Genomic DNA, 12,010 nt, shown 5'->3' with positions numbered 1-12,010 from the left:
TCAGGATCCAGCCTTCTAGACCACGGAGCTGCTTGGGCTGAGCCCCTGCCCGTTGCTTTGCACCCTCTGCTGCGCTCCTGATTAGTACTGATTTTGGGAGATTCTTTATCCTACAGATCAGAACCGGTGCCAGTCGCAGCTTGCACCCACCCTGCTCCACCGCAGCAGTGCGCTGCCTCACGGCCCACCCACGCGCCCCGGGGCAAGGCACCCTCCGCGCTGGGCACGTGGCCACATTCCCGCCCCCTCGCCCCGCATTCCATAGCAGGGGGCGGGGCCGGGTGACAGCATCACCCTGCGCCAGGCCCCGCCCCTCCTTCCCGCGGCGGCGTATGCGCCTTGCGGAGCGTGTGACCCACGCGGGCGGCAGGTAGCGGGCAGCATGGACCGGGCGGGGGGCGCGGCGGGGCCGGGGCAGGACCCGGTGCGCAGCTTCGAGCGCTGGAAGAAGAAGTACGGCAAGCGCCAGGCCCGGCTGCAGCTGCAGCGCAAGCAACGCAAGCGGCCGGAGTGGCAGCAGGAGCGGGAGGGCATCGCCCGGCTGCAGCAGCGCTACGCCCAGGTGAGCGGCCGGGCGCGGGGCGGCCTTGGGGCTGGCAGCCGGGGGGGCTATCCCGCCCTGGCCCGCCCGGGCCCTGCGAGGCGTGGAGCCGAGACGAGGGGCAGCGCTGCCCCGCCGTGCGGAAAGTGGGCACAGCCCGGGGCGACGCTTCCCAAACTCTTCCTCAGCCCGACCCCGCTTATGGCCCCGTTTCCTTAGCCTGGCCCCTCACTCCCAACCCACAGCTTCCCCCCTCACGCTGATGTCACAGCCCCATTTAGGGGCCACGACCCACAGTTTGGAAACCACTGCTCTAGGGCAGCGTTTCAAAAGTGGGTCGCAAGGGTGTCTGAAAGGGTCCCGAACAAACTGCAAAAAAATGGGTTTGCCTTCAAAGAAGAAACCAGTGGGAAACGTTGGCTTTTCCCTTGCAGGCTGGCAGCGTTCCAGCCTGCACTGGGCTGCTTGGGGCTCCCCCACCCCCTAGCAGGTTGGGAGTGTGGGGCACTGGGTTGGGACTGGCCATTGACGTTTACAAATGGGTCCTGGTACAAAACAGGTTGAGAACCACTGATCTAGGGTGTTCACTACACACATGATGATGGAGCAGCTGTGAGCAGCTCTTGCTGGGCTGGTATGTTCCTGGACTTGCCTGTGAGCCAGGATGTAATTGCCAGTAAAATCAGCCACTGCAAATTGGGGTTGGCTTGCTCTGCATCTGTGTTAGTGCACCCGTACGGCCCTTTGTGCTGGGAAAAGAGTTTGAAGATTGTCAAACAGCCCGGAGTTGGAGGTCACGGAGTCATAGAGAAGTAGGGCTGGAAGGGATCTCTTGGTCATTCAGACCCAGCCCCCTGCCTGTGGTAGGATTATCCCTGTCATAGAAAATTAGGGTTGGAAGGGACTTCAGGAGGTCATTTGGTCCAGTGGTTCTCAGCTTTTTTTTGTATTGATGTGTTAACATCAGCATCCAGTCCTGACCCACTGCCCCCAAGCCCCAGCCCCTCAGTGTGTAGGGCACGGGGGGCTCCAAGCAGCCCCTTTCAGGCTGAAACACTGACAGCATGCAAGGGAAAAGCCATGGTTTCCCATGTTTTTCTCCTTTAAAGGAAAATCCATTTTTAAGGTTTGTTCATTATCCTTTCATATATTCTTGTGACCCACTTGTGGGTTGAGAAACACTGATCTACTCCAACCCCCTGCTCAGAGCAGGACCATCCCCAACTAGATCATCCCAGACTAGCCATTGTCTAGCTAGGTCTTAAAAACCTCCAAGGATGGAGCGTCTACAGTCTCTCTGGGTAACCTGTTCCTGTGTTTTACTAGCCTCCTAGTGATAGAATTTTTCCTAATATCTAACCTAAACTTCCCTTGTTGCAACCTGAGACCAGCATTCTTTCTCCTGTCATCTGCCACCACTGAGAACAGTCCAGCTGCATCCTCTTTGGAACCCCCCTTCAGGTAGTTGAAGGCTGCTATTAAATCCCCCATCAGTCTTCTCCTCTGCAGACTAAATAAGCCCAGTTTCCTCAGCCTCTCCTCAGAAGTCATGTGCCCCAGCCTCCAAACCATTTTCAATGCCCTTTGCTGAACTCTCTCCAATTTGTCTAAATTCTTTCTATAGTGGTGGGGTGGGGAACTGAACACGGTACTCCAGATGTGGCATCACCAGTGCTCAGTAGAGGGGAATAATCACTTCCCTCAATCTGTTGATGACACCATCCTATACAATCCTATAATCTAAACTCTATGTAAGACCACCATCAACCCTGACATAATACCTAGCACCATAACTTGCAACAGGTGAAGCAGGGGAACCATGGTAGCCAGTGTTGTGGTTCTGTGAAAATTTGTCATGTCCTAACTAAAACTATTCTAGTTTGTCTCCGGCAGGTCAGAAATAGCTTGGTACCCCCATTTACACCTGCTACAGATTTATATCTCCTATACAATAGTGCATGGGTTCCATTTGGGTTACAATATTGGTTACATTTGTAATTAAGCAAAACTGTCAATAAATTTTAATTGGTAAGGTAGAAGTAGCAGAATATTTTAAGAAGTAGATCTTAATTGAAAACTGAACCTGCTTATATTTCTCTTGACTGCTGACAGAATAAAACAGGGAGAATAAGAGTTTTGGTTGCTGGCTTCTGAATTTTCCTAGTGGACCTAGACCGAGAGAGAAATACCCTACTCTCTTCCTGGGGAATACTGATCTATTTGAGATGGAAGATAAATTGTGTGCGAAGCCTATACCTTATGCACTACATTACAATGACTCTTACATAAATTGCTTCCTGTTTCTGTACGTTAGGGCAGCTGTAAAATGGAGATGATGCATGATACTTACCTGCTTATATCAAGTGCTTTGAGATCTACTGATTGAAAAAGCGTAATAATAAGAAACATTACTAGCCATGGTTTTTCAGATGGAAAGTTCTTTGAGATCTACTGATTGAAGCAAACTTAATCTCATCTTTTTCAGAGGGGATAACTTGAGGACAGCAGAGCTCTGCCTCTCTTGGGAGATACCCAATTCCCAGACAATTAAGTCTGTATATTTCACTTGGATTTGCTCTCTGTAGGGGGTGAAGGTAGTTTGTACAGTGTACCTTATGTAGGAGTCATGCATACTTTATCAGGGGAAATTGAATTAATGAAGGATCTGGTGGTGCTGTTATCTTGGCAGAGATATCATTCTTCCCTTGATCTCTTCACCTTCCCAACCTATTAATTTAAAAACCGCATTTCTGGACATATGCATTTAGTTTGCATCTTTTTTTTTTTTTTTAACTGGTGTTCAACTAATAACACTTAAAGAAGAATCTTAAACTTTTCCACATCACTTCAGGACTAACTTGCGTTGGAAAAGTTTAAGATTCTCCTTTGACTCTCATGAGGCTGGTTGATAGAAAACATAGGATTGCTTCCCTGAGCTCCCGAGGGACATTTTGAACATCTGGGAGACTGGTCTGTTCTTGCACCTGATTACCAAATATTAAAATGTTAAAATATTCATCAAAATGTACACTGTGCAGGGCTCTGGTCAAAATAGTGTCCATTCTACACCTCTAGGTACTCTGAACAGAGCCATTGAGCTTAAAAAGGAGTCAAAGGAAGTTTGGCAGATTCTGGGCTGCTGAGTGTCCAATAAGACTTAAAGAACTGGAGCTGCACAATGACAAAATTAATCCACGTAGTTATTTGTATTCCTGAAGTCCTTAATGGATCTGTTGCATCTGTTGCTGTATTCACAAGTAAAAAACAAAATTGTCTGCCCGAGAGAGCCCACAGTCTAGGTTCACTCTAAGGTGAAATATTCGGATACAGCAACAGATGGCTGAGGAGGGTGGAAGCATAAAGCAACACTACAGATCATACAAAAACATCTCATTGCACTGCTTGCTTAAGCACTGTTCGAGAAGCTGTTGAATTGCTTCCATCGCTTAGCAGGGCTGATTCTCAACATGGATGGTGTCCAGTTTACAACCTGCAAACACAGTGATCTGACTGTGAAGCGGGTACCTAGCTTTTCTGAAATTAAGTGAAGTCCTGTGGAGGAGTTTAGAGTTTATTTGTAAAGTGGCTATTTCAGTGTTACCCAGCTCTCATGGGGAGTAAGTAAATTGAGCTCTTAAGGATGTGCTTTATTATCTTTGCTTACAAACTAGCCCTCATAAGTTTAGTGGTTGTGTCAGGCCAGCCTTGCAAAGGAGAAAAGATCTCCAGTGGCTAGGTCAGAGGTTCTCAATTTCTTTGGCTTCAAAGCACCATTGAGCCATATAAGCTTGCCCACAGGTTGCTTGACCAACCCTGTGAGCTGGCCCAGCCCTGTGCAGGTTGGACCCACTGCGTGCAGGCTGGACCCTGCACTTTACACTCTCCTAGCAGAACGGCGGTTAGTCTGCGGCACCACATGCAGCCTACAAAATGGACCCCTTGTTAACTGCTCTGAATCTCATGGCACCCAAATGAATCACTTAGAGACTCACTGAGCTGGAATCTAAATTCTGAAAAGATATTGAGGGAGCCTTGAGCCTAGAAAGGTTGAGAAACATTGCTGTGGCTTAAGGGTGTCAAATTCATCTGGCTCCATGGGCTGGATGAGCACCCTTGAGCCAGTCTGCAGGCTGGACCAGGACTATTCTCTCTATGGAGCAGCTGTGATGTTGGTGCCTGTGGCATGCCAGCTGGACCCAACACAGGAGGTAGCACAAGAGGTCCATTTTGCAGCCTGTGTGGTGCCCCAGACTGACCCTCCGTGTTGCTAGGAGTGTGTGCAGTGTGGGGTCCATCCTGCACAGGGCTGGGCCAGGTTGCAGGGTTGGTCAAGGAACCTGTGGGCTGGCTTATGTGACTCCAGGGGCTGGATATGGCCTGTGGACCATACCTTTGACACACCTACTCAGCTGGGGCCAGTTAAGAGTGAAGGGGACAGGACCTATCCCTAGTGTATCCTGCTCTTTCCTGTCTCTGCCCTCTGTGCCATCTGGTTTGTGCCTGAGGGGAAGGGCAGCCACTACCACCTAGGCTGCTTCTGCAAGGTCTCATGGTGGTGGCTGCCCTCTTGGCTCTTTCCTTTGGATCTGGGAGCATGGGAAGAGCAGAAGAGATAAGCTGGACAGCAAAGTGTGGCTCCAGCGCCACTTTTGCCTACTTGCCCATTGCAGTATGCTGCTGGGAGCATGGGGGCAGCTAGCATATGGGTTCTGGGGAGGGCAGCAGGGGAGAAGAGAAGCTGATGCAGGCACTGCTGGGGTAGTTGGGGCAGACACCAAGGCACTGGACTGGGGAAGGAGAACTTTTACCTTCTCAGATGGAAGGTGGCATGGCACCTTTAAAGGCATCTTGTAGCATCCTGTTTGAGAATTGTTGAGCTAGGACTCTGAATATGAGGTCATAGAACTGGAGTTTCTGGGAAAGGGTAGTTTGGTTGTTGTACTATTTCAGTGTGTATGTGGTTTAACTGCTTATTTTAACTTTTGTTAAATACAAACTACTGCTGAAACCTGATACACCATATTCATCTTGAGGCAGTTTAATAGACCACAGCAAGACTGATGTAGAAGGGGAATGAGAAAACAATTAAAAAAGCCTACATGATACAGACTTTCTCTAATGTTCCTATCCCTCCAGCTTTAAATATTTCCCTCTCACTTTTCCTTGCTTCTGAAAGTCTCTAAAATAGCTTTGCTTAAATTATGTGTTGGAGAGGAACAGAACATGTCTGCTAAATTAATTTTGATTATTTATACGTAAAGGGGCAAAATACAATTTGTTTTCTGTCTATGGTTGGGAGAACACCATCTGAATGGGAGACCTAAGAGAAATAGTTGTAAATTTTAATCCACAAATCCATTAGAGTACTCTAGGCAAAATTTATTATTTAGAGCAGTTTAACATTGCTGTAATAAAAACCTGTTTCAAATCTCACAAACTAATTTAAATCTGTCCCCTCTGTCAGACATGCTGAATTGTTTCACACTTATCTAAGGTTCATAACATGGCTTTTTTCCAGCAGGCATATTATTGTCATACTGACTCAGTACTTTAACTCCTAACAAAATTATGTTAAGCCTACGTAAATCATTGGCATTGTGACATCTTTACACATTGGTAATAGGTTTAAGGAATTAGCAGAATATGTAGTGCTGCATGTAGTACAACATCTGTGGATGCAGTAACTGGAACTGGCTGTTGATTTTTTGGACAAAACATTTCAGTGGGACAGTGCCAAGTTGTTGCAGCTGAAACTGGTCTCAGGAAAGTGTTGTTTTGACAAATTTTATCATTTCAAAAACAATGAAAAAGATATGTTGTCAGTACTTTTGAAATTAAAGTTCTCCATGTCATAACAACTTTTGACTTTTAAATTAACATGTAGTAAAAATCATGTTGAAATCAAAATAGTCTGAGATCTCTCTTCAGTCTTTTTGGCTCACAAAAAATTGGGTTTCACAATTTTTGTGTTGATTTGGGACAGGAACATTTTTTTTGAAATCTCCTGTACAGGCTTCTCAGAAAAATGTCTTTTCAAGTTTGTTAGAGAAGTATTGGTTAGCTTTATGTCTTCTAAGTGAAGCTCGGTACTTGTTTAATTTCTCTGTGCAGTAGAGAAATTAAACAGGCTCTTTCATCTCAAGAGCTTGGAGAGAGATTGCCAATGATGCATTCAGAAGATCCTCCACATCAAATGGGAAGATGTTACTAGCACTCAGTTAGTGATCCTTAAGCATCAACTTTGCTGGATGGAGCATTGTGTGTGGTTTTCTGACTCCCAAAACCAGTGCTCTACTCCCAGTTTAGTAATAACCTGAGATCTCGCAGTGGCCAGAGGAAACACTATGAGGACACATTGAAGGCATATCCGAAGAAAACAGATGCCAGGATCGAGAGCTGGGAGGAGCTGGCTGTCTATAGGCTCCAGTGGCGCTGTAGCCTCAACCAAGTGGCAGCCTGCTTTGAGGTAAAGCACCTTGCCCTCGAAGCAGAGAAGAGAGAGCGGAGGAAAGAAAAGGAGTAGAATTACAGCCTGCAGCCTACTTTCCCTTGTGGAAAGACCTGCAACTTCTATGGTAAAAAGCACCCTATTCAAATTTGCTGACGACACTAAAATGTGGGGGTTGTGGGCACGCTAAAAGGGAGGAATAGGCTGCAGTTGGACCTAGACAGGTTACAGGGGTGGGCAGATGAGAACAGGATGGGTTCAACACTGACAAGTGCAAGGTGCTGCACCTGGGGAGGAAGAACCAGCCGCATACCTACAGGCCGGGGAACTCTCTTCTCATCAGTGCAGAGGTAGAAAAGGATCTTGGAGTCATTATTGATGCCAAAACGAACATGGGCCAATAGTGTGGGGATGTGGTCAGGAAGGCCAACCACACTTTGTCATGCATCCACAGATGTATCTCGAGCAGGTCCAAGGAGGTGATCCTCCCCCTCTATGCGGCACTGGTCAGTCCGCAGTTGGAGTACTGTATGCAGTTCTGGGCGCTGCACTTCAGGAGAGATGTGGACAGCATTGAGAGGGTTCAGAGGAGGGCCAGTTACATGATCGGGGGCAGCAGGGCAGGCCCTACGAGGAGAGGCTAAGGGACCTGAACCTGTTCAGCCTCCACAAGAGAAGGCTGAGGGGGGATCTAGTGGCCTGTTACAAACTAGTCAGGGGGGACCAGCAGGCATTGGGGGAGTCCCTGTTCCCCCTAGCACTACCAGGAGTGACTAGAAATAACGGTTACAAGCTGGCAGAGGGTAGATTCAGACTAGACATCAGGAGGCACTACTTCACTGTCAGGGCAGCTAGGATCTGGAACCAACTTCCAAGAGAAGTTGTGCTGGCTCCTACCCTGGGGGTCTTTAAGAGGAGGTTAGGCGAACACCTTGCTGGGGTCGTTTGACCCCAGTACTTTTTCCTGCCATGGCAGGGGGTCAGACTTGATCTGCTCAGGTGCCTTCCAACCCTACCAGCTATGAAACTAAGTCTGAACAGAGTGGTGTTCTTTACATTGCATTTCAATCAACAAAGATTATTCTGTCATAATTTCTAGGCCAGTCTTCCAAAATTCAGATATTAGTTTGGAACAGCTAAATGCTTTTAGGTGAACTTTGGGGGGAATGTCAGAGCTTTCTTTAGCTTCTCTGCCCCTGTCTCTTGACCCTCAAACCACCTTAGGAATAAGAAATTCACTACTTACCTTTTTAACATATCCCACAACAGGAGGGTGTTTCTTTTGGGGAGCGGATGCTTTCTCTAGAAGTTAGCTTGGGTGGTACCAGCTTATGTCAGTTTGGCATCTCAGCAGCTGTCTTATAGGCCAGGTATAGCTTCTACCAGAAGAATTGTTGCTTTCCTGGTAGAAACCACAAGTATACAGACAATCTGGCTTTTTTCCACTGGAGTCCCTGGCGTGAGAAGTGGACAGGGGACTTTGCCCATTTTGCCCGGAAATGGGAGGACTAAAGCATCCCGTGCTTTCCCTACACTGGGATCACTGCAGTCTTGGCAAGATGCAAGGAGGAGGGGATACAGACTGGCTGTCTGTAATGCTCCCTGTTCTGGAATCATTTCAGTGCAGTGCAGTACAGTGCAAATCTTCCACTGCTAAAAATGGAATGTACATAGCTATAGTTGACGGTTTTTTGGTTATTTTATTCTCAAGCCAGATTCAAATTGGCAAACTAGATATCCAAAGCTTTGTGTTTTAATAAATATTTGGTTAAGAAGTGACAGAAAATAAGTTTAGAAATATGTTATGATTAATTAAATTCAAGTTAATAGAAAATAAGGCTGTTTTTTTAGAAAAGCCTCAACAGCATAGTTGACAGTAGGGGGATCAAACTAACCATGTGGCCTGGATTGGATCTGGATCACTGGGCTTTTGCAGGCCAGATCCAGCTTGGGGCATGCAGCAGTGGTGGCTCCAGTCCAGCTCCAGCTACATGCTCTGTGTCACAACAGCAGCTTCAGCATATGGGACAAGCAGAAGTGGTAGCTGGGCCAGTGGAGGGGGAGGTAGGGCTGTGGTAGTACAGATGGGTGAAGCTGCCAGAGGGTGACAGGGCTGTATTGCCCCTCACTCATCTTCCTGCTGCTGCTTGCCATGTCCAACAGGGCCTAAGTGTCCCAGATTCTGTACCAAGCTACATCCCATAGCCATGCTTCCAGCTTTGGGTGGCCTGGTGGAAGCCCACCAGGCTGAATAGAGTGGCTCCCTAGGCTGGCTCTGGTCTGTAGGTTGTATGTCTGACACTGCTGACTTAGAGAGAAGCACTCGTCATCTGGTTTATTCAAGCTAATCCTCCTACTGCTTGGAAGCACTTATTTTAGTAAGACAAGTGCAGTATGACACTAAGCGTGGACTTGTTAAATAAAAATATAATCTTTCTGAAATGATGTAGCTCTATGCTACAACCTAATGCACTACAATTTTCCCTTCAGAAGTGAGTATTACTGAAAATAAAATATTCAAGAACAATTTTCATTTGGGGAAAATAAGGCCAAAACAATGCGAGGAAGAGTCAGTATCAAGCTAGATAGAATAGAGGAGGCCTTTTTGATGGATGCCATTTGTTAGGCATGAGTTCTGTAGAAACTTGGCTATTTTTAGTACTGTTACTATTGAAAATACTTCCTTTTAATATTGCATTTACAGACAGGCCTAGGAAGATGCAGTCCCTGTTTAGAAGATCTTAATCCAAATTAGACCCCTCCCCCCCCCCCCCCCCAAAAAAAAAAAAAAAAGGGTATAAAGGAGAGTGAAACGTGACAAAATTAACATGACACAGTCAACTGAAGTAATTTAGTGGGGGGTTTTTAAATTGCAGTTGTCTACTAAATCTCCCTTTTCATTTGACTTAACTTTTTGCAGTTTAAGTCTATGAGGATGAGGTGAGAGTTAATGTGAAACATGAAGAGTAGGTATCAAGAGGGACAGAAAGAGGGCATGGAACCCTTTGAGAAGTTTGAGAAGGTGAATGATAATGGACTAAGGTAATGTGGGCAGGGGGATTATTTTTGCCTAGAAGCAAGCTGAAGTCTGTAATAAGCAGTTTACCAGTCAGGGTAAGGCTTGGTTTATAGGGAAGGTTGCAGTTAAAGAATCCTCTCTAGTTTGACTCATGCATTTATGTAAAAGTATGGATAGGGTGAGACAGTATTGGTCTAAAATAATGGTTGGCAACCTTTTCTTATGACAGACCAGATCCCCTGGTATAAAACTTAGAGGCTGGTAATTTAGTGTCTTGACATGCACTAACTTGCTTCTCCATGTGCATTATTTGTTTCTGAAACATAGTTAAAAGAGAGCAAATAGAAGTATCTTAAATTTTTTAATTCCAAAGCAGGTTGGTGTTAGGCCAGGGATGGGGCAAAATATGGTTTACTGGCTGCAGCTGGCCCACCAACTGATTGGGTCTGGCCTGTAGGGGGTGCCTGTCAGTTGATTTGAACCAGCCTGTGGCTGCCTCTGCAGTGCTTTGCATGGGGCAGTCCCATCTGGGGCATGTTGCGTTCCTGCTGGCCCTGGCCCTGACTGCAGCCCCATCCCCAGCCAGCGTGCACAGGTTCCCAGTGGGGTTACTGTTGGTGCAGCTGCAGCTGCTTGGGTACTGGTTGGTTCCCCTCATCTCCAGTGGCTTCTCCTCCTCCTCCAGCCCCTGTTGTGTGCTCTGGGACTGGGAGGAGGTTGGAGGGGAGCTGTAGCTGCGTGGCTTCTGCCCTAGTATACAGGGCTCGAGCTCCATCTCCTGATCGCCTGCCACCTACTCTGCTTGCCTGGCATGATGAGCAGCCACCTGTGGGTGGGTGAAGGGCAGCTGGGAGCTGGAGCCCCATGAGCAGGGCCAGGAGCTGCTTGGCTGAAGTTCCCCCTGGCCTGGAGTGGCACAGCAGGGGCCAGAGTCTTTGGAGGCAGGGGGAGATGAGCAGCACCCAGGTGGCTGCAGCCATACTGGGAGCAGCCCTGCAGGGAAGTTGTGCACGCAGGCCGGGGGCCAGGACTGGCAGGTGCTAGTGGAAGTACAGCACGGGTTGCTCCAGGTGGGGCTCAGCCCAATGCAGAATACCATGGGGGCAGCCATGGGCTGCAGGAGGGGTTGTGGACTCCACCAGCACCTGCACTGTTTGAGCAAGCTCTGTTGCACATGTTCCCGCCACCTGCACAACCCCCATGCAATGTACAAGAGTAAGACTTCGGTTTGAGCTATTATACAATCACCTCTATATATGCTACTCAAAAAAAAGAAAATCAGGATAAAAATATTTTTGAAATAAGATTAAAATATGTTATATAGATGTTTGATTTTCAGTATATGGTTTGTTTTTTATCTCCGATTTGTTAAAATAATGTCTTCTGAAAGATTTTTGTATGTGCAGCCCTCAACAGCTCACCAAAGCTGATTAAGGTTAGGGACAGAATTTGCACATAAACCAGTTTAAGTGATCAGAAACTAGTTTAATCCATAACAGACCATAAATTCAGTGCACATAAACCAGTTTCAAAATGACTGAATCTGGTTTAAGATAAACCTGGTTGAATGTAGTATCAGACTTAACTGATTTGGGTCAAACTTGTTTTTGGAACTTCTGTCCCAGACTCCTTCTTGGTTTAAGGTAAATCACAGTTCCCCAGCATGCTTTTCAGCCGTGGGCTGGGCTGGGCTGTCTGCTCAAGAGAGCAGGGCTGGCCCTACCCCTCTCTTCCCTAGCTGGAGCTCCAGCTGGTTGAAAAGGGGGTGTGAGACTGCAGCCAGGGTCTGCCTGGCAGGGGTACAGCAATATCTGCCAGGCTGTTTCCTCCCCCCCCCCCCCCCCAGCCACTCATTGCTCAAGCAGGGGTCCTCCTCCCCTCTCCCATGGCAGGAACCCCAGTGTCACAGACTCCAGCTGGCATCTGACCATGCTGTCCCTATGCTAGCTAATGTCTATGTGTGTGCATGTGAGTGTGTGTGTGTGTCCAACTTTACTGGAAC

The 12,010-nt window shown here is 47.4% G+C and overlaps 1 protein-coding gene across 1 annotated transcript in view; it reads left to right on the top strand.

The window, feature by feature from the left end:
- The first annotated feature begins 315 nt into the window (after positions 1 to 315).
- DDX10 (DEAD-box helicase 10) overlaps positions 316 to 12,010 on the top strand; it is a 337,218-nt gene continuing 325,523 nt past the window's right edge. Inside the window, exon 1 of the mRNA XM_014600713.3 lies at positions 316 to 562. Within this exon, the coding sequence (XP_014456199.1) occupies positions 383 to 562 (180 nt within the window). The 5' untranslated portion in view covers positions 316 to 382. The remainder of the gene's footprint in view (positions 563 to 12,010) is intronic.

The sequence above is a fragment of the Alligator mississippiensis genome, chromosome 1, assembly GCF_030867095.1.
Source record: "Alligator mississippiensis isolate rAllMis1 chromosome 1, rAllMis1, whole genome shotgun sequence".
Taxonomy (NCBI): domain Eukaryota; kingdom Metazoa; phylum Chordata; order Crocodylia; family Alligatoridae; genus Alligator; species Alligator mississippiensis.
This window is presented reverse-complemented; position numbering and strand designations above follow the sequence as displayed.